Source organism: Vicia villosa, linkage group LG2, assembly GCF_029867415.1.
Source record: "Vicia villosa cultivar HV-30 ecotype Madison, WI linkage group LG2, Vvil1.0, whole genome shotgun sequence".
NCBI lineage: Eukaryota > Viridiplantae > Streptophyta > Magnoliopsida > Fabales > Fabaceae > Vicia > Vicia villosa.
The window spans coordinates 102731187-102755975 of NC_081181.1; the positions used below are offsets into that span (position 1 = coordinate 102731187).

A 24789-nucleotide genomic window follows, 5' to 3' on the forward strand; every position below is an offset into this window, starting at 1 on the left:
TGGAAGATATCCAAAATTAAGTGTCAGAATTAAATCTTCGTCTTGATCATTTCTGAACTATCTCTGGAAGATATCCAAAATTAAGTGTCAGAATTAAATCTTCGTCTTGATCATTTCTGAACTATCTCTGGAAGATATCCAAAATTAAGTGTCAGAATTAAATCTTCGTCTTGATCATTTCTGAACTATCTCTGGAAGATATCCAAAATTAAGTGTCAGAATTAAATCTTCGTCTTGATCATTTCTGAACTATCTCTGGAAGATATCCAAAATTAAGTATCAGAACTAAATCTCCATCTTGAATGAGCGTCAGAATTAAATCTTTGTTTTGATTATCTCTGCACTATATCTAGAAGACAATGTTTATTTGATTGTAGAAGTAGGCTGAAAAAGAAACATTAGTTTTATGCAATGTTGCGATGCATGTATTGTAATGTTTATGAATGAAAGTGTTATGCATAGGCAATGAGGCGTATGTATGTTATGTATGAATTTACTATGACACATGATGTATGAAAATGATTTATGCTATTTGGAGTATCTTGAGAAAATAAATCTCTGTATCATTGTGATTTTGTCGTTTGATTTTGTCTTGAAGAAGTACAGCCGGGGATTTATGATTCTTGCTTGGGGATGATCAGTAACTTGATGTACCCTGATTGGGAATAAAGACCATAATAAACCATGTTGGCGAAGAGCAAAGTGTTGGAGAAACGACAGTGTTGAAGATGTGAACTCTGTTGGGGATCCATATCTGTGTCGGGACGAGAACTTTTGAAGATATCTTCTTAATGGTTACTTTGTGGGGATATGATCTTGGGAAATCGGAATCGTGGGAAGACATGGATGTCTTGAACATTGCCCCCAGCATTATAGTAACTACCATACTGAGTATTGATCAAGATGTCAAACTGGACTTGCATAGATTCGCCCTAGTTAATAGGGACTTTGGAAAGATTCGCCTCGCGAGGACTTTATGAGATGCACTATGGGCGTAATGCCCCTAGTAATCATAGGCCAAGGACAATGTCCCATGTTGATTGGGAAGTAGCTTCAGATATACTTGGATGCATGCCCCTGATTGTTTTGGCATCCTTGAAAGATTCTCAGAATCTTGATTTGATTGCCCCAGATTGATTGGACAAAGCATGTCATGCCCCTTGTATACGTAGGAGACACTGCTTCTCGGAGTAGCCTCGTCTGTCGGAATAACTTTCAGTCATTAGTTGTACCCTGTGCAAGTTCTTTCTGATGCTAACATTTGAAATTATGTAGCAGAATATGTTTAATAATGTACTCATGAGATGCAATGCATACGTTTGTCTTGAGATTTTCTGAAAAACATTAAAACAGGAGATGTAAAGGCGTGATATTTGTAAAGACATGATATTTGTAACAACGTAATGTTTGTAAGAAAAAGAAATATCAACTCAGCATTTTTGGTAAACCTTAAGGAGTCAGGATACCTTTTTGGTGACAGTATGCTTTCGAACTAACCATGCTTCAATTAGGACTTTCAAGGGTTGTAACGTGGCTTGGTTCACGGTTTAAGAACAAAAGATAAAGGCTCAACATTTAATTGTACCCACCCTTCTTCGTGATGATCTTCAGTCCTAAGCTTAGTTAATTCAACTTATGCATTCCGTTTCCAGGAGACTTTTGGATTTTCACCTTTGATAATGATGATGGTTCACAAGCAAAGAGAACTTTTAAGATGGCAGTCACTTCTTCCTTTTGGTAGTCACAACATCGTGTTGTTCAGGAATTTATGGACTTCTATGTTTTCATCTTTTTGATATCCCTAACTTTTGCCTGAACTGTTTTTTTTAGATTACAGTCAGCGGGATGCCTTGATTTTTGTCTAAGTCATCTTTTGATTTTTGACTTAGCAGGCTTTTCATTGTATATATGTTTTTTTTTCTTTTCGAAAGATATTGACTGCCTTGCTTAATGATTGGTGAACCATCATTGGCTTTTGATTGGCATCTCCAACACTTCTTTGATGTGTGCGGATGTGCGCTTGTGATTGAAACCTTTGTTGAAAGGTGTGCGGAATGATTCTCTTAAAATAGAATGCACAACCAAATTAACTGAGAACTACCCTGCCCCAGGTTATGATCAAGGGTTTTAATTAGTACAAGAAAGAAACTTCTACTTCTTAGGCTCAAAAGGGGTTGACTAGGGATTAACATCCTTATATCTTCACTGTTTAGGAATTGAAACAATGCCTGTACATCGTCAGCATAGTCCGCTCAAAAGCATACTGTATGAGGTTGCGGTATCGTTTTCGTCATCCTCCCTCAAAAGGTATACAACTTTAGCAGGAGTTGAATTAGCACAAAACATATGCAAAGTAAAGACATAATTTAAAATGAGTGATAGCGAAATTGTGTATTCAAGACAAACATATGCAATGCACTGATGATAATTATTAAAACAGATAATGTATATCATAAGTCGAATGTTTAAACAAGCAGAATAGAAATTGCAAATGAAAGTAAATCTAATGATCTAAAAAGTTCATCCTTCTAGCCATCCATAGCATTAGCAATCTTGTTGTGATTAGGCATGGGAGCAGTGATCACATTAGGAGTTGCAGGGGTGTCGAACTCAATTTCGCCAGCGTCGATCATATCTTGGATCTTGTTCTTCAACGGCCAACAATTCTCTGTGTCATGTCCAGGACTATTAGAGTGATATGCGCACCTCGCATTGGGTTTATAACTAGGAGCAGAGGTGTTAGGATTCTTAGGAGGATCCCTCAGGGTGATCAAATTTGCCTTTAGCAGATGTTGTAAAGCTTGAGCTAGCGACACATTGATCTTTGTGAATTGTCGTCTGGGTGTATCCTGTTTGTTTTGACGACCTTGTTGAGGCGCCGGTGTGGAGCTCAGAACTGCCCCAATAGATTGATCATGGTTTATCCTTTTCTGCCCATACACAGCATTGGAATCTGACCTCCCATTGAAATGCTTCTTTGTAGTACCCGAGGATGTCGCTATTTGAATCTTACCACTTCGAATGCCACTCTCGACATGTTCCCCAGTCAGTATGAGGTCAGTAAAGCCAGACGAGGAGCTACCCAGTAAGTGACTATAGAACGGCCCAGTTAGCGTGCCCATGAATATGTCTACCAACTCTCTATCATTCAAAGAAGGTCGGACTCTTCCAGCTAGATCTCTCCACTTTTGTGCGTACTCTTTGAAACTTTCTTTAGGTCCCATAGACATGCTTTGTAGTTGCATGCGAGTTGGTGCGAGATCGGAATTATATTGGTATTGCTTATAGAAGGCAACAACTAAATCTTCCCAGGTATGGATGTTGGTACTTTCCAGTTGATAGTACCATTCGAGTTGAGTCCCAGATAAGCTTTCCTGAAAGAAATGGATCCAGAGCCTCTTATCAGCAGTGTGAGGCTGAATCTTCCTTACATAAGACCTCAAGTGTAGTTTAGGACAAGAGACTCCATCATACTTAGCAAAGGCGAGAGTTTTGAATTTTGGAGGAATAACGACCCCAGGCACAAGTCCAAGCTCTTCAAAATCCAGCCCAGGTACCTTCTGAATTTCCACACTTCTCAGACGCTCTTCTAACACCTTGTATTTGTCATCGGAATGTTTGCCCTCATGGTAATAGTCCTCTTCTTCTTCAGAGAGTTCGGCAGAATCGTGGTTACTTTTTGCATCGGTTTTGATACTAGCGTCATCATCTTGCTCATCCTCATCACTGTCTTCAGAGGTTTCAGCATCCCTGAGTTGCAAGATTGGTCTAAGCTTTTTCACTCGAGTCTTCTTACCCTCTTTGGGAGCTTCAGCTTCTTCAACCTTTTTGAGAGGGCCTTTGAACCTTCTTCCCAGATTGAGAACACCTTTAGGTTTCTTGGTCTTCTTTTCCTTCTTAGTCAGAAGGGATTTCAGCTCATCTTGCCCCTTGGACAAATTCAGAATCAAGGCTTGGAACTCAGTGTTTTGAGCTTGGAGATCCTTAACTGATTGTTCGAGATTCATGATGCTGAAATAAACAGCGAGGAAGGATGAGAGACCTATTGTAAGAAACCTGTTATGCGATGTTATGAATGTAAATGCAATGCTTTCGAGGATCTATAGGAAATTTAGTTTGCAACGTTTAGACATTGAATCAAACACAGCTATGTCTAGAGAATTCTGGCTTTCGTCTTTGGACGTCCTTCTTTGAGAATCAAGCTCACCATATCGAGTGGGTCATCGCCTCTGATTTGAGATACTTCTGAATTTGAAGGTACATGGCTAGAGGAAAATAAATCCTCTTGCCCCTTGATAGGTATCGAGTCTCTGAATTGGAATGCACGTGGCCAGAGGAAAATAAATCCTCTTGCCCCTAGATAGGAATTCAGTCCTTGATAAGAGCACCTGAAATTGTGCGCCCTAAATTCCTAAGATCCTTGAAAGGGTTAGTTGATCATGTTATGCTTATGATGTCATGATGTCTGTCATACCCTAAAATTTGCCCTCCTGATTTTATTTCCACGGGTTTATGCTTTGCATATTATTTGCGTAACTGTGCATTTATTCATGCATACGTTCATTTTACGCACTTTTTATTCCAGTGTACAAAAAGAAGAGGCCCACCAATCATTTCTTTGTATTTTTATAATTTTTATTTCTTTTATTTAAATTCAAAATTAAATAAAAAAAGAAATTATAAATTCAAAGGAAAAGATTGTGTAATTTATTTTCCAAATATTCAGATCAATTCCCAATCAATCCCAATGTCCAAAAACGTGAAATTAGGCTGGAAAATAGAATGGACCAAGATTGGAAAATTTGGAATCATGGACTGAATCAAATCTTCATTCTCCAATTCTAAAAGATTTGACCTAATGGAGACTCCACATATATATCCAAACCAAAAACAGAAACGGAAATTCACAAGGATTTGCTGCCTCCAAAGAACCAAAATTCGAGTTCATAAAAATCCAAGAAACTTTAAATTTGATTTCGGAGTTTGGGGTTGGTTTCAAAGATTTTCAAAGGCGCAAGCACGTTCATTGGGTGTTCTTGAAGCTATCTTGATAATTCTCAGACCCTTACAAGTCCAGAATCGGTGAAGGTAAGCGAAATTCCGTCTTGAACTCTTTTGATTCAATTACCATAATCCGTGATGCATAAACATGTTTGGATGGTGTATTCTTGTCCGTGATGATAGCCTGAATGTTTCTGGGTGTTTAATTGGATCGTTACATGCTTATAGCGTAATTCACCATTGTTAGATTCGAAAGCTTCGAATTAGGGTTTAACGATATAGCCAAAATCAGACCATGATAATACTTTCATCGTACTCAGAATGAAAAACCCAATCGATCCATGGTGTCGTACTGTGTTTTTTGCGTGTGTTTTGTAGTTTTTCTTAGTACAGGGGCTATGGCAACGAACCCACGTCTGTGGGTAAAACTCTGAATCTGAGACGACGGAGGCGACGAGGAAGACAATAGGTGGCAGCGTCTGGTTGGACCATTCAAATTGCCGAGCGCGCGCGTTTGACTGAAGCAATGTTTGTTTTATTTATTTTATGTTTCGCATGTGATATACACAAAAGGTGTGTTGGTTCAGTGGCAAGCGTGGAATCACAACCAGAGGGGAGCAGGTTCGATCCATCCCTCACGCATGTTTTGGTTTTGTTTTCTTTAATGGTTCTTGTTTCCAGATCACATGTAGGAGCCTTATCATGCATACCATGTCTCCTCAAAATCCAACCGTCAGATTATCAAACGCCTTGGATCCTACACACCAGAATTGGAGGATCATCATATGGACGTCCAGCCATGCCACACAGAATCAAATAGCTAAGTTTTTCAATTTTTTTTTATTCTTAATTGCATAACGTTTTCTTTTTTTATTTTATAATATATTATATATCTTTTCTTTACTATTATATATAAAAAAAAAAACTATTACATAATTTATTTATTTTTCTTTCTTTTTTATAAATAATATTAATAATTTATTTATTCTTCTTCATTTACTCAATCACATTTAATTATAATTATTATTTTTATATTATTTATAATACTTTTATTTTTCTTTTTAATTATATATTACATATTTATACAATCAAATTTATTTTTCTATGATTATTTATTTTTCTATTTTTTAAATTCATATCTAATTATTTAATTATTTCAAAAATTCATATTTATTCTATTATAACTTTAAATAATTCTTAAAAAATTATTTTTGCATTCAATTTTATTTTCTTATCATGATTTAATTAATTAGGTCGCGAGACCAATAATTAATTAAATCGTTTATATTTTCTTATTTAACTTGTACCCTAATTAGGGTTTACGACGAGCATTTCAATACACTGAAATATATTTCATCTTCTGTGCCTTTTCAGGATTGTCTTTCAAGGTGCCTTCTGACTACGCGCCACGTCAAAACAAAAGTTAAGTTCTATCCTTTCCTTATTTAAATTTGGCTTAATTGCAACTTTGGTCCCCATATTTTGTCTTTTTTTGAGTTTTGATCCCTCCATTTTAAAAATCACATTTTTAGTCCTTTTTTAAAATTTTATTTTGGATTTTAGTCCCCCAGCACATTTAAGACCAATTTTTACTGACATGTCACTTGTTTTAATGATGTGGCAAATCCAACCTGAACAATTTTATTTTAACATTATATTAATTCATTTAAAGTGTGTTTTTTCCTTAAATATAATATTAACTTATTAATTTATTAAAAACACATTTTTTTTATTAAAAGAAAGGCGTCCACTTATTAAAAGAAAGACATCCATTCTTTATTGAAAAAAAAAACTAAAGTGGATAGAAAACAAAAACAGAAGAAAAATAAAAAACACAACAATTTTTGTTTTTCATATTTCTTCTTCATTGATCCTTCTTCACTAAACATCATTTCAAAACCTTCACCCTCGAACTTTATTCATCATAAACAACACAAACACACACAAATAGGAAAACTGAAATGTGAAATTCCTTCTCCCTCATTACCATTCCTTCATCATCAAAACTCCACCTTTTTCTTCTTCATTAGCATTTAGTAATTCTAAAAAATGTAGCTATTTTATTATCAACACAATATCACCAATAACAAAACCAAAACAAAACCTTTTCCCTCCTCCATTATTTAAATCAACAACTTACACAACCATGAGAAGCATCAACAACAAACCCATAACCAAAAATTTAACCTAAACAAAAGAGAAGAGGAATAAGAGAGAAATTGAAGAATTGGACATACCCACCACCTCCTCGTAGACATGAAACAACCGACAAATTCCAAAAAAAACGTCGATCAAGCATTAATTTTATCTTTCAAATTCGAATACCAAATCAGGAAAAAGAGAATAGAACGATAAGATGAGAAGAAGAAGAAGAGGATAGAACAACAAGATTAGGTTACAAATCTAGAGATTATAAAAAGATGAAAGAAAAAGTTAGGTTTCTTTGTTTTGGGGAAAAACACTTTTCTGGAAACAAGAAGAGTAGGTTTTAGAAAAGAGTTTAGAATGAATATCACGTATGAATTACTTTAAAAAAAACGTATGAATTACTTTAAAATGAAAAACTAAATTATTTACTAAATTAATGAAATACTTTGAAGCACACTTTTATTTAGAATGAATCCATATTTACTAAATTATTTTAAGTTTATTATTATTATTATATTATTAATAATACTTTTAAATGAATTAATTAATATTAAAAATTTAATAAATAGTGAGTTGGAAAAATTAGTTATAATTTGACATTGACACATCATCAGAACAAGCGCCACATCATCAAAAATTATTTTAAAATTGATCAGGGGACTGAAATTCAAAACAAAACTTAAAAAAGGGACTAAAATCATAGTTTTTAAAATGGGAGGATTAAAACTCAAAAAAACGTAAAATAGGGGGACCAAAGTTGCAATTAAGCCTTTAATATATTGGTTGATGCTCTTTGTAAGGAAGGAAATCTGAAAGAAGCTAAGAAACTGTTAGCCGTGATGATGAGAGAAGGTGTAACACCTAATGTTGTTACTTACAATTCATTAATCGATGGGTATTTCCTAGTTAGTGAAGTGAACAAGGCCATAAATATATTTTATACTCTGGCTCGAATAGGAGTGGCACTTGATGTTCATTCTTATAATATAATGATCAATGGATTGTGTAAGAATAAAATGGTGGATGAGACCATCAATCTCTTCAAAGAAATGAGTTGCAACAATATTATTCCTAATCTGATGACTTACAATCCCCTTATTGACGGCTTCTGCAAATCAGGGAGAATCTCCTATGCTTGGGGGCTTGTTCTTGAGATGCAAGAGAATGGTCAACCAGCCGATATATTCACTTACAATTCTTTAATACATGCTCTATGCAAAAACAATCATGTTGACAAAGCTATTGCATTAGTTAAGAAAATTAAAGACCAGGGCATTCAACCAGATATGTGCACGTACAATGTACTTCTAGATGGACTATGCAAAGGAGGACAACTTAAGAACGCACGAGATGTTTTTGAGGATCTTTTGATTAAGGGTTATAGTCTAGATATCCAAACGTATACTATTATGATCAATGGACTTTGTAGAGAGGGCTTGTTTGATGAAGTAGAGGCCTTGTTCTCCAAAATGGAATGCAGTGGTATCATTCCTGATGCTATAACTTATGAAACTATTATCCGTGCTCTCTTTTCTAAAAATGAGAATGAAAAGGCAGAGAAACTTCTTCGTGAAATGATTACTAGAGGTCTACTTGAAAAGTAACTCTAGGTAAGATATGATTATTATGATTTAATTATATATTTTGTTGATAGTTACATACACAAAAGAAGATGTACTGCTCAATCGTCTCACTGTCACTTTAATTTTAATCAAAAGTCATGTGTTGTTGTTATGTTCATTTCGATATTTTAATGGCGTCAATAGTTGATTCTTTTTTGTCGTGACATAGTTATCCTTTATATTTGCAATGTACTTCGATCATATTCATTTGGTTTTAGTGATATTTTCTTTCATTGTTCATTTTTAGTGAGTCAGATAACAAACCAATCTGAGAAGGGATTTGAATGTTTGTTTGTGATGTTTATGATTTGTTGAGTTTTGAGATGTTGCAATAATTCTATAGAAGTCCTGTATCTTGGCAAAATGGGTTGTTCACAAGTCTGCATATTACTAGGGGGAAAACAAAGACATGATGGAAACTTTGAATTTTATATACACACACAGCGTAAATTATATAATAATATAACAACCAATTTAATAAGTAACCACTGTAATTGTTATTTGCATTTACTTCCCTTTGGCAAGGTCCATTTGTGGATCCAATTTTTCAATTATATTTATCTGCAAACCCAAGAGTTCTAGTTGGTTGTTGATGTCTGTGTCAATATCTAAAGTGCCTTTGAGCTGATTATTTTTCAGTACCCTATAACTTATGTTAGCTTGTATATTAATATAATGAATTTGAATCTATCTTTTACCTTAAGAGCAAAAAAGAACTTTAAATCTATTTTGTACCTTTATGATAGATCCTCTAATAAAAGTCCTTTGCAAGGCTCAACATACTCAAATTTGGAAATTGTTTTCTGCACTTCTTTCAGGTTCCTTACAGTCTGGATGATCTAAATCATAATTTATTCTCTCCTGATTTGGACGTGAGATCTTCTTCTTCCAAATCATACCCAAGATCATCAGGATGAGAATCCTGTTAAAGTCTATTTTTTGGTTCTATAGATATCTTTGTACTCAGTTGGACTGCTGGTAGGTGGCAAATCAAAGAAACGACCAACATCATTCGAGGATATTTGAACAGCAGTTGAATGTTCATCAGTATTTAGTTTTGATTCGTATGTACTAATGACGAGGCTGTTGGATTTTTATTAATGGCTTCTTTGAATTTTGAGTTATTTGTGCGATGTGAGAGCTTTTGCCAATGAAGATTCAGAGACACAAGCCTATGTACTCTTTGTTTTCTATTATTGATTTGTTTCTTCCATTAATTCTGTCTCATTCCATGAAATTGTGAAATCTGTATTTTACTTTAGAATATTTTCTATCCCTAAATATAAACAATGTGAAAAATATGCAGGGCCTGAAGCTAGCATTAGACCACATCAAGTGACCGATTATGCAGGTTTGTTAAATAGCAGTTATAATGGTGCTAAAGCTTCAGTTCTGTGATATTATTTAATACGAAGTGCTGTCAAATAGTGACTATGTCGCTGCCATAGCATTGTAGCGTAGCAGAGTTTGGATAAACTGTTATATTCCTGGATTGGTGAACTGTTATATTCCTGGATCGGTGAAATAGAAATACTGATAATGAAAAGAAATGGCCCGACTTACCTAATGATGGCATGTGGTTTGTTACTGAAACTTTCTGTGTTGATTGTTGAATTTATTATTTATAGTATCTGTTCTGTGTAGTCAAGTTGAAGTCATTGTTTTTATAGTATTTGTGGTTCTAAAATGATAAGGAACCAAACTTAACTGGTATTCTTCAAAGAACTTGAATTGTTATCATAGTGAATATAGAATATGATAACACCAGTGTCACCTGTCTTTTTTATACATGAAGACAAGAGCAAGTTTGAAACATATACCTTTAGATAAAAGGATTAATTAAACGTTTACAGTAACTTGTATAACTGATTCAAACAAGCCTAAAACTTTAATATTTTGAAAATAGATAAAATAAAATAATATTTAAAAAAATAAAAAAGAAAAATTATTATATTTTGTCACTGCCCATATATGTTCATGTTTTTGCATTATGGGAAACATATACCTATAATGATATGAGAGAATATGATGGAAATCCACCAAAATCTATGATGAATTTCTACCAATCTTAATGAATAAAATTGATATCACTTCACAATAACGATGAACAATATAAAAGAAAGAAAGAAAATGATTTTCTGCAGAGTTTCTCTCTGGCCACAAACTGTGGAAAATTTTATTATTCACTTGCAACTGCAAATTTTGTGAATACAATTCAATTGACTTGATTACAAAAATAGGGGTTACTCCCTATATTTATAGATTTAAGTTAGCTTGCTCTCTAAGCCAAAAACTCAACTATAAAAGCCCAAAATATCTATTTTGGAACTAAATCAAATCAAATCTATTTTAGATCTAAATCAAATATGTGTGTAACAAACTATTTTCAAACTTCTAAATCAAATCAAATCTTTTCAACTCAAGGAATTACAATTTAACACACCACCTAATTCAATGTGTCTAGGCTATCTATGTTCATCATAGCTCTTAGTCTTCTGAACACATCGACTTGCTCTCCCATTGTCATGATATCTGCAATTTGATTCTCACTTCTGCAGTGTTTCAACTTCATCTTCCCATTTGCTACTTGCTTTCCAAGATAATGAAACCTCATTTCGATGTGTTTGCTTCGACCATGTGCTATTGGGTTCTTCTTCAGGTCGATAGCTAACATGCTGTCGATATTCATGGTAATTGCTCCATGATCTTTACCTGTTATCTCTTCGACCAAGTTCACCATCCGTGTTGCTTGACATGCACAAAAGGAAACAACTATGTACTCTGCTTCGCACGACGATAGTGCCACTACTGGTTCTTTTCTCGAACTCCAAGAAACTGGTGCACCACCTATCATAAACACATAACCACTTATGGATTTTCGATCCTCAACATCATTACACCAACTCGAATCAGTGTATCCCACTAACTTGCATTCTTTTCCTTCATCAGCTGCAGGAAACAAAATACCATAGTCGAGAGTTCCTTTCAGATGCCTTAATATCCTCTTCATTGCTGCTAGGTGTGATACTTTTGGCTTCTGCATGAATCTACTTACCATACCCACACTGTATGCTAAGTCAGGCCTTGTGTGACAAAGGTATCTCAATGACCCAACGAGCCTTCTGCACTGGGTTGGGTCGACATCGTCTTCATCTGCATCTTTTGACAGTTGTAGTCTTGGTTCTGCAGGTGTCGAAGTCAAGTTGCATTCTTCCATCTCAAATCTCTTAAGAATTTCTCCTGCATATCTTCTTTGATGCATCATCAAACCTATATTACTCTTGTAGAATTCGATGCCAAGGAAATATGAAATGTCAACCAGATCAGACATTACGAATTCCTTGCTAAGATCACCTTTGAAGTCTTCGATCTCTTTCTTGTAGCTACCTGTTATCAACAAGTCATCGACACAGAGACATAGTATAAGCAATTCACTTTTGCTTCTTCTTACATATACTCCATGCTCAGTTGTGCACTTCACAAATTCATTCTCCTTTAGAAAATTGTCGATCTTCTTATTCCAAGCTCTTGGAGCTTGCTTGAGTCCATACAGGGCTTTATGCAGCATGTACAGCTTTCTCTCTTCGCAATGTTTCACAAACTCAACTGGTTGTGCAACATAGACTTCTTCGTTTAAGGGTCCATTCAGGAATGCACATTTAATATCCATCTGACACATGTGCCAATTGTTCATGTTCGCTAGATCAACAACCAACCTGATTGTTTTGATCCTGGCAACAGGTGCAGATACTTTATCGAAGTCGATTCCTTCCTTCTAAAGAAATCCTTTCGCCGTAAGCCTTGCCTTGTTTCGAGTCACTTCACTTTTGGGATTACACTTCACCTTGTATACCCACTTCACATCAATTTCCTTATTGCCTTGAGGAAATTCGACAAGTGACCAAGTATTGTTGTCTTAGATGGATTTCACTTCCTCATTGATAGCTTTTACTCACTTTGAATCCTTCAATGTCTCAACTGCATTGACGGGTTCGAAATTTGCGTAGAAAGCATAATGTACCAGCTCACCTTCGTCATTGACCACATCATCTAATGTAACCACACATTCTTGCAACCTTGCAGGCATGTCTCTTGTTCTTTGAGGTCTTCTTGGACCTGCATCACCTCTGACTTCTTCTTGTCGAACTTCTTCTCTTTCGACTTCAGTGGTTTGTTCTTCACAAAAGATTCACACTGGATCCTTCTTGACATTCTCAGTCCAATCCCATTCTTTAAGCTCATCTATGATCACGTCCCTGCTGATCACCACTTGCTTATTCACTGGGTCGAACAACTTGTAACCTCTAGTCAAATGATATCCTATTAGGATCATCTGACTCGACTTGTCATCAAGTTTTCTTCTAAACTGATATGGTACATGTCTATGTGTTATACATTCAAATACCTTCAGATGACTCAAGCTAGGCTTTACACCAGATCAACATTCTTATGGCGTAATTCCTTCTAGCTTCCTTGTTGGACAATTGTTCAAAATGTATATCGTAGTTGACATAGCTTCGCCCCAAAACTCTTTAGGTAAATGCTTTCCTTTCAACATACTTCTCGCCATATTCATGATGGTTCAATTCTTCCTTTCTGTTGTTCCATTCTGCTGTGGAGTGTAAGGTGGCACCACCTCATGCACAATCACTTCTTTCTCACATAACATGTCATAGTCGTTCGACACATACTCTCCACCATCATCAGTTCTCAGAATTTTGAGCTTTTGACCACTTTGTCTTTCGACCATAGATTTGAACTTGCCAAATACCCCGATCACTTCACTTTTCTTCTTGATCATGTAAGTCCATAGTTTTTGACTGAAATCATCTATGAATGTAACAAAATATTTGTTACCTCCATTTGAGTCTACCTGGATTGGTCCATGTACATCAGAGTATATGACATCAAGGATTTCCTTCGACTTGCTTCCTGCATCCTTGCTAAAACTGTTCTTGTGTTGTTTCGCCTGCACACATTCCTCACACACTTTTCTTGGAATGTCGATCTCTAGTATCCCTGAAACCATATTTCTTCTTTTCAACTCTCTGATGTCACTGAAGTTGAGATGACCTATTCGATAGTTCCATATCCACTTATATCTACTAGTTGCAGTTGCAAGGCACTTGTGCTCCATCACATCGAGTTCGATCTTGAAGGTTCTATTCTGAGACATGGGATCTTTCATGATTAACCTCTCACTTGCGTCGACAACTCTCATCATCTTGTCTTCGATCGACACCTTGTAATTCTTTTTGACCAACAGTCCAATGCTAAGCAAGTTGCTCTTCATTCCTGGTATGTACAACACATTGGAAATTATTGACATTTTTCTATCTTTTCTCATAATTAGAACGTCTTCAATACCTTCAGTTTCTAGAGTATTGTCATTTGCGAATTTCACCATGTTCTTCATCGAGAGCTTTATGTTGACAAACCAATCTTTCCTTTTAGACATGTGTGATGAGCATCCTGAATCCAAGTACCATTGGTCCTTGTTTTTATCTTCATCTCTTGTTGTGACCATCAACAACATCCATTCTTCTTCATATTTTGCAAACTTTGCATCACTTTTTTGATTCTCACGCTTCTCTGGAAAATCACTCATATAATGACCATACTTCTAAAAATTGAAACCCTGTATGTGACTTTTGTCAGGCTTTCGACCACCACCTCTTCCCTTACCTGCAGCACCACCTCTTTGGTTGCCTTGGTATGAGGGCTTTCTCTAATTCGACAACTTCCTTCTTGTTGATTTCGACCAGTCGAATTATTGTAGCCACCTCTACCTTTATTTTCATTCCAGCTTCCTTTACCTTTCTTTTCTTTTGCTGATTGAGCCTGCAGAGCCACATCACTCTTCGACTTGCCTGCAACTCTTTCAGTCATTCTTTGTTCATGAGATTCAAGCATCCCTTGAAGCTCTTCCTTTGTCAATTTAGACAAATCCTTCGACTGTTCTATGGCTACCACCACGTGGTCGAACTTAAGGGCCAAAGGCCTAAAGATCTTCAAAATAACAACTCTTGTTGTTAACGCTTCTTCACATATATTGATTTGATTCACTAGTTTCATAACCCTAGTGAATAAATTAGTTATGCTTTTGCTATCTTCCATCTGAAGCAATTCATACGCTCTCTTGTGATTTTTTAACCTCACATCTTTCACCTTTTTCTGTACCTTCAAAAGACTTTTCAAGAATCTCCGAAGCTTCTTTTGCAGATTCTATATCACTAACCTTTTCAATTCTTTATATGCAGTATTTTGTTCTTCCGTCACGTATTCTGCAAGCGGTTCTATCCATTATTTCACAAGATCCCAAAGATCTTGACAACAGAACACAACCTTCATCTTCTTGCACCAATTCTCATAGTTATCTCTTTTCAAAATTGGAAGAGTTGCTGGAAAATGCCCATTCGGATGATTCATTATCATCGCCATTCTTCTTGCCTTGAATTGATTAACTAGAACTTTGATACCACCGTTGGAGGCTATTAAGGGGGGGGGGGGGGGGGGGGGGGGGTCAACAGGGAACATATTACACTTGGGACACACATTTGTGAGAGACACACCACTTGTCTACCTAAAGCCTTAAGGTGATAGGTGTGAGAGTTCTCTCACTTATAAAGTATTCATTCTTCCTTTTCTAACCAATGTGAGACTTGTTTTTCACACTTGATTATCAATACTCCCCCTCAAGTGAGTCTATACAATGCTCCCCCTAATGTGAAAGCTCTCTCTTCCACATTCACTTGTATTTTCTTCAACTACAAATAAGTCGAGCTCTGATACCAGATGTTGGAAATCCACCAAAACCTATGATGAATTTCTATCAATCTTGATGAACAAGATTGATATCACCACACAATAACGATGAACAGTATAAAAGAAAGAAAGAAGATGATTTTCTGCAGAGTTTCTCTCTGCCCACAAACTGTGGAAAACTTTATTATTCACGTGTGAACACAATTCAATTGACTTGATTACAAAAATAGGAGTTACTCCCTCTATTTATAGATTTATGTTAGCTTGCTCTCTAAGCCAGAAGCCCAAAACTATAAAAGCACAAAATACCTATTTTGGAACTAAATCAAATCAAATCTATTTTAGATCTAAATCAAATCTATCTATTTAGATCTAAAACAAATCTGTGTGTAACAAACTGTTTTCACACTTCAAAATCAAATCAAATCTTTTCGACACAACGAATTACAATTTAACATAATAGACCCAAGATATCTATTAATCCATCACAGATCCAATGAACCCAAATTGTGGAATGTTTATTCTAAAAGGGAAAGGTGGATCTCTATAGGGTCATGCTCTATGGCAAAATCTAGAGATTGTTTCCCTTTCTGTAAACTTTGCATTTGATCACAATTAATACACAAACTCATCTCTTTGATCCAATTTCTGTTTCAGGTTCATAAACAGGTAGCTTTAGAGGATGATGGAAGTCATGGATTTATTCCAAATGCATCTCAATTTTATATTCAACATATAATGGTAAAATCACATGGTCTTATCTTATGTCACCACCACAGTTCAAGTTGGCTACATTTTAAAATAATTACATTCTGCTATGCTACTTAGAAAGATAACATTTTGATGAATACTTATTCACTGAAAGCATAATTCAATAGCTAACACATTAACACTCAAAATAAACTATATATGATATGACAAAGACTTCTACTTATCAATATTAAGCTTCTGCAGCAGATATTGCTTTTATCTTCCTCTAAAACTCTAGTTAGGGAAGGAGCATTCCGAAAACTTAACTTGTTTAGCTCTTGTGCCTGCAGGTTCGCTAAAAGTTAACTCACTTGGCTTACTTGTGAAACACGTTTACTTAATTTCTTTTTCTCTGTTTGAATAAATTCAACAATTAATTTCATAGCTGAATCAGGTCTTTCCAAATGAGGAATATGCCCGCAATCGGGTATTTGACGTAGAACTGCATCAGGTAATTCACAGTGTAGTTGCTGCAAGAATAGAAGTTTAATAGTCAACTTCACTCGCAGTTTCTGCGTAAAATATAGTTCCCTAGCAAGGGGGAAATATTGTTAATCACATGCTATAAAACTAGTGCTATATGATAACTAACCACTGCGAGCTTATTGCTGACTATACGGTCATTTTCACCCCATATTATCAGTGTTTTCTGCTTTACCTGTTAAACAAATTCAAAACATATTACTGCCAAGGAAACCAAGCTTCGGGAAATAAGATGAAAAAATTTTTTCCGATGCAAATTTGTAATTGATGAAAATGGGGCTATGTTTTCATTTTGGTTTAGTATGCGCGTGTAACTCGAATCAAGAAACATAATACTGGTAGAAAAGCTACCTTGTAACTTCAGCATGTGCTATTAATGGTGATCAATGACAACATTCCAAACAACTCATGGCCTGTTTCTATTAAATTCAGGAGCCTCTAGAATCGATCTCACTGAAAGGGGGCCCCCATTGCTTAGGGTAAAAGAGCAGGGAGTTTTCAAATATGAGTTGGATTGAATTTCAGATTCTCAAACAAACAGTGAACTAGTGTATATAGCATTTATATCCAAGCTATAAATACTATTGACCAAGGACATGCTTGTAAAATTCATAAGCATTTTCCTTGCACAATATACAGAACGTAAGAACCTAAATGAACAAGTGAAATTATAACCACGTCACCTAAAGTCTCAGAATTACAAAAATAAGCTTTTGATTTCATTAAGAAAAAAATCATAACAAAAACTAAGCCTAATCGTACTAGGTAAGGGCGGCTGCATTGACAACAAAATCAAAGTAGTGATTGAAGACACTACAGTTAACAAATATGATGCTTTTGGCTACATACAATTTTTTCAATGCTGCAAAATTGACACGCAGTTGACAAGCAAGTGACTGCTGTGATCATACCCCACAGTCAGATCCGATGCAAAGAATCATATTTCAAAGTATTCATTTGTTTCAAAGGGGGAGATGCATCCCAGACTTCATAAAAATAACATATAAAAGATTGCATATACCTTTCTTATGAGGGAAGCAATTTTGTAACCGCCACTAGTCATAAAATCAACAGTAGCATCATCCCACCAAGGCAATAAGCAATGTAAGCGGCCAACCTATAAATATGATATAAATGAAAATGTTAGAACATATATTGGGTGACTAAAACTCTTGGCTATCCTATTACAAACGAAGCACAACGTTCTGGACCATATGATGCCAAGCTATCAAAAATAACACGTACCTAATGTCGCAATATGAAGACAAAAATGCAAAAACATATCATAGAAAACCATAATTTTAAAGACAGAGAAACTCACTTTAGTCCCATCAAGAATGGTGTGTAAGGGCATGTTATTGAAGGTCAAATAGTTGGCATATAAGCGCAACGGAAGGCTCTTCAATAAATATACCTGATTCAAAACAGTGTCAAAAGTGAATTATAATGATGATCAGCAATATGGTTTTAAGGTTTTAGTAAGATGGAGATATATTTACCCCAGCATAGGCTACCGATCTAGGCAAGGTTGCTAAGTTTCCAGTTCCCTCTGCATATACACTAGCATCAATCAAAATAAGTTTTTCCACCTGAAAAGATGAACTGCAAATAAATCACCATAGTCATTTGATGAACTTTTTTTACGAGATGATTTTCTCACAAACTGTGCCGTGGTGGATATTAAGAATTAAATTCATTTGATGGCACATACAGCTTCTGGATAATTAACCGCAAAATCAATGGCAACAGCAGAGCCGAGGCTTGGTCCAACTAATATCATTGGCCTTCTGATGTAGGACTTCCAAAACTGTAAAAAATAAATACAGCTCGGCCTCAACAAAGTGTGCAACAATGGGAGGAAAATATGAGATGTTGAAAGAAATTGATGAACGGTGAAGATAGAAAATTCTTCCGATGATAGTTTATAAACAATTCAAAGCCTATAATTTAACGGATTTGTTACCCCAATCTACATAGTTTGGTAAAAGGCATTGTTGACAAATAGCAGCCCTATAGTGTAGAGGATTTTGAACAAATTACTATTGTTTTGCGATACCATAATTAGTATAAAATGTTGTCGAATAGCTGTTGTCGTGAAGCTATAGCATTGTTCTGTGGCAGAATTTGCATAAACCGTTATTTTCCATGATTCCCGAATGTCCATAATGATATAAGGTTTGATAAACACACAGGGATATAAGAGATACATTCTTGTTAAGGAATACATCAAAACCTGATAGAAGTGATTGCGCTTCGACACCACGTCACAAGGAGGAAGATTTTCTGATGAATAAAAGAAAATTTAGAGTTGAAAGCACAAAAAACCTCAAAAAGAAAGGGGTAAATAAACAAGACACAACAGGCAAAGTAATAAAACAAACCTAAATCAGAGAAACCCCAACCAAGAATATCGACTGCCCAGGTCTCGAAACCAGATTCTTCAAGCAATGGATATCCATATCTCCATTCTAAACATGAACTGAATAATAAGACGGCATGAAAAATCAGGGTCAACTCGAGCATAAAAATGTTATAAACAAATTTCGTCTCTAGCAAATTTTGAGCACCTATCGAAACCGTGTATAAGAACAATCGGCGGTTCCTTGCTCTGCACCAGCGGCTTCACACAACTGCTCATGATAGGGTTTTCTGCAAAGCTAACCTAATTGTGTCATATAGAACAAATCACATATTAATCAACCGCAAAAAATTAGTTTTCAGGAAGGCCTATTCTCTCCACAATTTGAAAATAAACCGAATTTTCGAGCAACCGAAATTGAAAAGTAAGTTCACAATCACAACTGTTAAGAACACAGTCAGTTAGTTTAGGGGTCTCATCAAGTAAAATCTCAGGAAGAAACAACATTTTTGTTAACTGTATATAATAATTCCACCAACCATGGTATCACAATAAATTTGACAAGATCCATTGCATCTCAACACTTTCAACCAAGAACTATTCCCTGTGGTGGGACAACAAACATACATTTTGGACACTAGAATGTATGAGATTTGACCTTACACACCAATGGGGGCCAAGACACATTCTATAACCACAAACAAATTTCTATAACTGTTTGTCAAGAATTTAGGAGTAATGTGTAGAAAGACCCACAATAAATATCAACAACCACCACCACCACCAAACAAATACACAACAAATTTCCAGGTCTCAAATCCAAACCCCAAAAACCTTTCAACAACCGAATATTTTGAAATAAAAAAATACAACATAAATCCACCACTAATTGAAGCATATAAATAATATTAAAAAAAAGTGGATCATAGGAATCAGTAAACAGAACATAAATGTACGAAAACTGTGTAATTAACAATAAAGTGAACTTAAATAGTACAAGTACATGGTTCTTAAGTTCAGTTTATGATAAAACCGTACACACTTATCTTTAAACACTGTATTTGTAACAGCATAAAGAGAGAAACAGATAATTACATTGACAGGTAGTCTTTGAATCCGCATTGCGAATTTTCTAGCAAAAGGGTCATTGATAGTGTGAATTTCCTTAGGAAGAAAAGGAGGGAAGGGTTGAGAAGAAGAAGAAGAAGAAGAAAAAACAGTGAAAGGTTTGAGTTTGAAAGTGGAGGTGCATCTTCTAGTAAAGGGTAATGTAGAAGAAGAAGAAGAAGAAGGAGGAGGAAAAGGTTGAGAGAAAAGTGAAACCATTGTTGAGAGTTAGAGAAAAGAATGAAAGGTCGGTGTTATAGTTTTAGCGTAGCAGAGTGAGCAGAAGAGAGACGTCATGTGTGTCAGTCATGCAAGGAAAGGACCAGGGCAGGCAAGGAAGTTGTCACCCGTCCTCTTCTTCCTTAACTAGCTGCTTGCTACTAACTCTCTTCGCTATTTATTGCTCTTATAAACTAAAATATTCCTGGCGCTACTTTGAAATCATGAATTTTTATTGTTAGGGGTCATTTTTATTTTATTTTGTTTTTATTTATAAATGAAGTGATAATAATTAGTGTCAATATATATATATATATATATATATATATATATATATATATATATATATATATATATATATATATATATATATATATATATATATATATATATATATATATATATATATATATATTAGTCATTCCAATCAAATATATATATATTAGTCATTCCAATCAAATTTAAAACAAATTGATTAAAACAGTCTAATATATCATTTGGGTATATGATCAATCCATCCCTTAATCTCTTAGTTATTTGGCGAAATTTCAAATATGCCCCCTACTTCCGTAGATACATATTCGAAAGTACCATTTTTTTTTTTAAAAATAAATTTTTTTCGTAGATGTATTTACGGAAGCATTTTAAACTAGTGTCTGTTGGCAAAAAATACAAATAAAATTAATTCAGGGATTGTTCCTTAGGTACATCTACGAAATGACTTAGCGCTAGAATATTTTGTGGATGTACCTACGGAAGCATTTGATATAGTTTGAACTAGCATGATCACTACCCCCATTGTTACATTTCTTCTTCAACACTCACTCTCACCACCCAAAAAACCTACTTCATCAATATGATTGTCTATTCCAAACCTCCAACTTTTTGGTGCAAGAAATCAAAGGGAGCAAGAGAAGACTGAATTTCAGGTAAATAGTCATCTTTATCCATTGCATTGCTCACATTATGCATCAATTTTAAAAAAAAGTTACGTTGCTTCTATAGGTACATCTACAGAACGTGTTGAAGATGAACATGTTTCAGAGGTGCATCTACGGAACGTATCTGTGTTGTTTTTTCCAACAGCCTTGTGATTTTGTGTTATTTGTGTTATTGTTTACAAATAGGTATCGTGTACCCCGATAATATCTCAAGAGAATTAGTTCCTTCAGTCGATGTTTCATCGAAGGTTGAAGGGGTAGTCGTAAAGGCGGTCAATGTCGGCGGTGACTTTAATAACAAGCAAGAGTTTGATGATCGTGATAGCATGCTCACATGGATTCGTAGGAATGCAATTAACCTTGGTTTTAGTGCGGTAATAGGAAGATCAAATAATGGTACGGCACAAAGAAACGCGTTCGTAACAATGTTGTGTGAAAGAAGCGGGAAATACCATCCTCCTATAAGGAAGTTTAAGAGAGACGACACGGGTACTAGAAAATACGAGTGTTCATTTAAAATCCGTAGTTACATGGTGGCTAGCAAGAAGTGGAGATTTAGTGTTATTTGGGAGTTGCATAACCATGATATGTGCGCAAAGTTGCAAGGTCATCCTAGTGTATGTCGGCTCAATCCAGAAGAGAAGACATGTATTAATGACATGTCCTTGAATATTGTTCAACCGAAAAATATACTTGCGACATTGAAGCAAAAGGAACCCGACAACGTATCAAATATAATACAATTGTATAACATCTGGTACCGCAATAATAAGGCGATTAGGGGAGATAAAAGTGAGATGCAACAACTATTGAAATTGTTGGATGATAACAAATACATGTCGCGATACAGAACTTGCGACGATGGAGTTACGGTCCGAGATATTTTTTGGACTCATCCTAATTCGATAAAGTTGTTCAACACTTTTTCGACAATGCTCCTTCTCGATTCTACCTACAAGACCAACAAGTATCGACTTCCATTATTTGAGATGGTCGGTGTTACATCCACTGAGAAGACATACGCCGTTGGTTTTGCTTTTTTGGAGTGTGAAAAAAGGATAATTTTAGGTGGGCATAAGAGGTGTGTCAGTCACTTTTGAAAAAACAAGTCGAGATGCCTAAGGCGATTGTTATGCACTATGATATCGCTTTGATGAATGCGGTGGCAAAGGTATTTCCTTCTTCTAATTCATTACTTTGTCGATATCACATAACATGTAATGTGAGAAGTAAGGTTAAACCCGCGGTGGGGACGAAACAAATAGAGACCGATGGTAGAAAACCGGTGAAGCCCGGTGTGATTGTTGAACAAATAATGGATGCATGGACTCATATTGCAAATTCTTCGACAAAAGAATTATACTCCGATTCCTTCATTCAATTTCAGAAAGTGTGTGAAAAGTATCCGGATTTATTGAAATATGTTGAAAGAACCATTCTTGATAAGGTGAAGGAGAAGTTTGTGTGTGCGTGGACTGATAATGTCCGACACCTTGAGAATACAACCAACTATAGAGTTGAATCGACACATGCTAGTTTGAAAAATTGGTTGGCTAATAGCAAGGGTGACTTCTGTCGAGATCAGGACATAGTAAATCTCATGATCAAAAACCAACACAATTAGATACAAACCACATTTGGTCGGAGCATTACAATGTTGGAACATCGATTTAGGGACAACATTATTTATACTCATTTGATCGGCAATGTGTTTCGGGCCGGGTTAAACTATACTTTTCACGAGGCCAAACGTAGCAAAATTGTCGGTTTCAATAGTGCAAAGCGTGGTTGCACTATTACTATAATGTATGGTCTCCTGTGTGGTTGTTTTATTGCTAAAAATATGAGATTATGTGAGCCAATAAGAATGGACGAAGTTATCACTCATTGGAAAAGACTTAGTTTTGATGATGATGGTTGCATCAAAGGAGACAAATCGAATATCTTTATTACTTCTGAATTGGAAGCAATACAAGAGAGGTTTTTAAAGGCCAATGACAACATGAAACTCCACATCAAAGAACAATTGCGGAATATTGGATATCCCAAAATAACCGACATGAAACCGCCTTCTCAACCGGTTAAGACAAAGGGTGCTCCGAAGAAATTGAAGCCTACACTGAACGACAACTCGACTACACGGTCTCCTTCTTATTGTGAGCATGTCGATAAACTTTTTACCAACTCACCGACACCTAAATCTCAAAAAAGTTCAAACAAAGGAGCTCGCATAACCAAACCGGCTCCGACACCTACTCCACTAAAAATTCCAATCATCGAAGAGATGCTTATTCCACCAAAAATTCCATTCATTGAAGAGATGCCGGTTTTTATGCATCCTTACATCAAGCAGATCGTAGATGTTGCGGGGGATGGTAATTACGGTTACCGAGCCGTCTCGATGTTGCTTGGTAATGGAGAGGATAGCCATACACTTGTCCGACTTTAACTCATCCAAGAGTTGAAGATGCATAAAGAAGCATACACGCGGTTATATGGAGAGGAAGCTAAATTTGAAGCGGTTAACGAAGCTCTTGTTCCTTGGATGGGTGCTTACGCACTGGTGTCAAAATGGATGAGATTCCCGGAAATGGGACATATTATTGCATGCGCATATGGTATAGTATGGATTGACTTGACGCATTATGAATTTTCGGAAACTTTTTTCCCACTCCGCACCGCACCGCCTATAAATTCAAATGACTGCGTCATATGTATTGGATGGCTTTCAAAAGCGAGTCACTTTGTGCAAGTTTACTTGAAACAGGGATGCCCCATACCACCTACATCACCGCAATGGATGCTTCATCATACTGTAGATCCCGATACGTGGCCGGATGTTTTTTTTGATAGGATGCTCGAATTTGAAAGATCGAAGAACATCGAAAAAGAATCGAATAAGGAAAAATCAAAATTGGAACCACCAATAGATTTAGCCGGTGACAATTCTTTTGATGTATTTTCTAGTTTCAAAGTGTAATATATATGCACTCTATAACATTGCGATATAATCAATTTTTATCAATTATAACATTGTACACTTTATTTTATCTTTTCTTTCCCTACTGCTACTGCTATTTAATGTTGTTTTGTTAAAAAAACTAACAGGGAAAGTTCCGTAAATGTATCTATGGAAGACTGTAATTTTGAAAATTATGGGTTTTATCCTTCAGTGGATATACCTACGGAACATTCTGTGACAGAGAATGCGTGGTCCATATTCACCTAGGTATTCTATAAATTTAGGGTTCTAATGTTGTATTTCACACAAACACAAAAATGTCTCAATATGAGTACAACATCCGTTGGCATGTCGCAAGTGTCTCCTACTCCGACGGTAGAACACCCGGGCAGACGATCAAAGTGCAAGAATACACCTCGCTCGAATATATCA

General features: G+C 35.7%; 2 protein-coding genes across 2 annotated transcripts; one reads left to right on the plus strand and one right to left on the minus strand.

Annotated features, from left to right (window-relative positions):
- Positions 1-7421: 7421 nt before the first annotated feature.
- On the plus strand, positions 7422-9165 carry LOC131649693 (pentatricopeptide repeat-containing protein At1g12775, mitochondrial-like). Its single transcript, XM_058919448.1, is given in 3 exon segments — positions 7422-7482; positions 7918-8759; positions 9115-9165. Coding segments are annotated over 3 exon segments (954 nt in total).
- Positions 9166-16252: 7087 nt separating this feature from the next.
- Positions 16253-20616, minus strand: LOC131646546 (alpha/beta hydrolase domain-containing protein VTE7-like). Its single transcript, XM_058916559.1, has 10 exons — positions 20224-20616; positions 19337-19431; positions 19151-19248; positions 19003-19052; positions 18481-18576; positions 18269-18358; positions 18091-18183; positions 17791-17886; positions 16879-16944; positions 16253-16756 (listed from the first exon to the last, which is right to left on the minus strand). Exons 1-10 carry the CDS (start codon positions 20452-20454, stop codon positions 16589-16591), a joined length of 1083 nt encoding a protein of 360 aa, XP_058772542.1. The 5' UTR covers positions 20455-20616; the 3' UTR covers positions 16253-16588.
- Positions 20617-24789: the final 4173 nt, after the last annotated feature.

Excerpts from the sequence above, each read along its gene's own strand:
- LOC131646546 (XM_058916559.1), bottom strand. The coding sequence starts at position 20,454 with ATGGTTTCACTTTTCTCTCAACCTTTTCCTCCTCCTTCTTCTTCTTCT. Across the intron at positions 19,053-19,150 it reads TTGGGGTTTCTCTGATTTAG|AAAATCTTCCTCCTTGTGAC; the intron begins GTTTGTTTTATT and ends TTTATTCATCAG. Across the intron at positions 16,945-17,790 it reads TTGCTTCCCTCATAAGAAAG|GTAAAGCAGAAAACACTGAT; the intron begins GTATATGCAATC and ends TTTGTTTAACAG.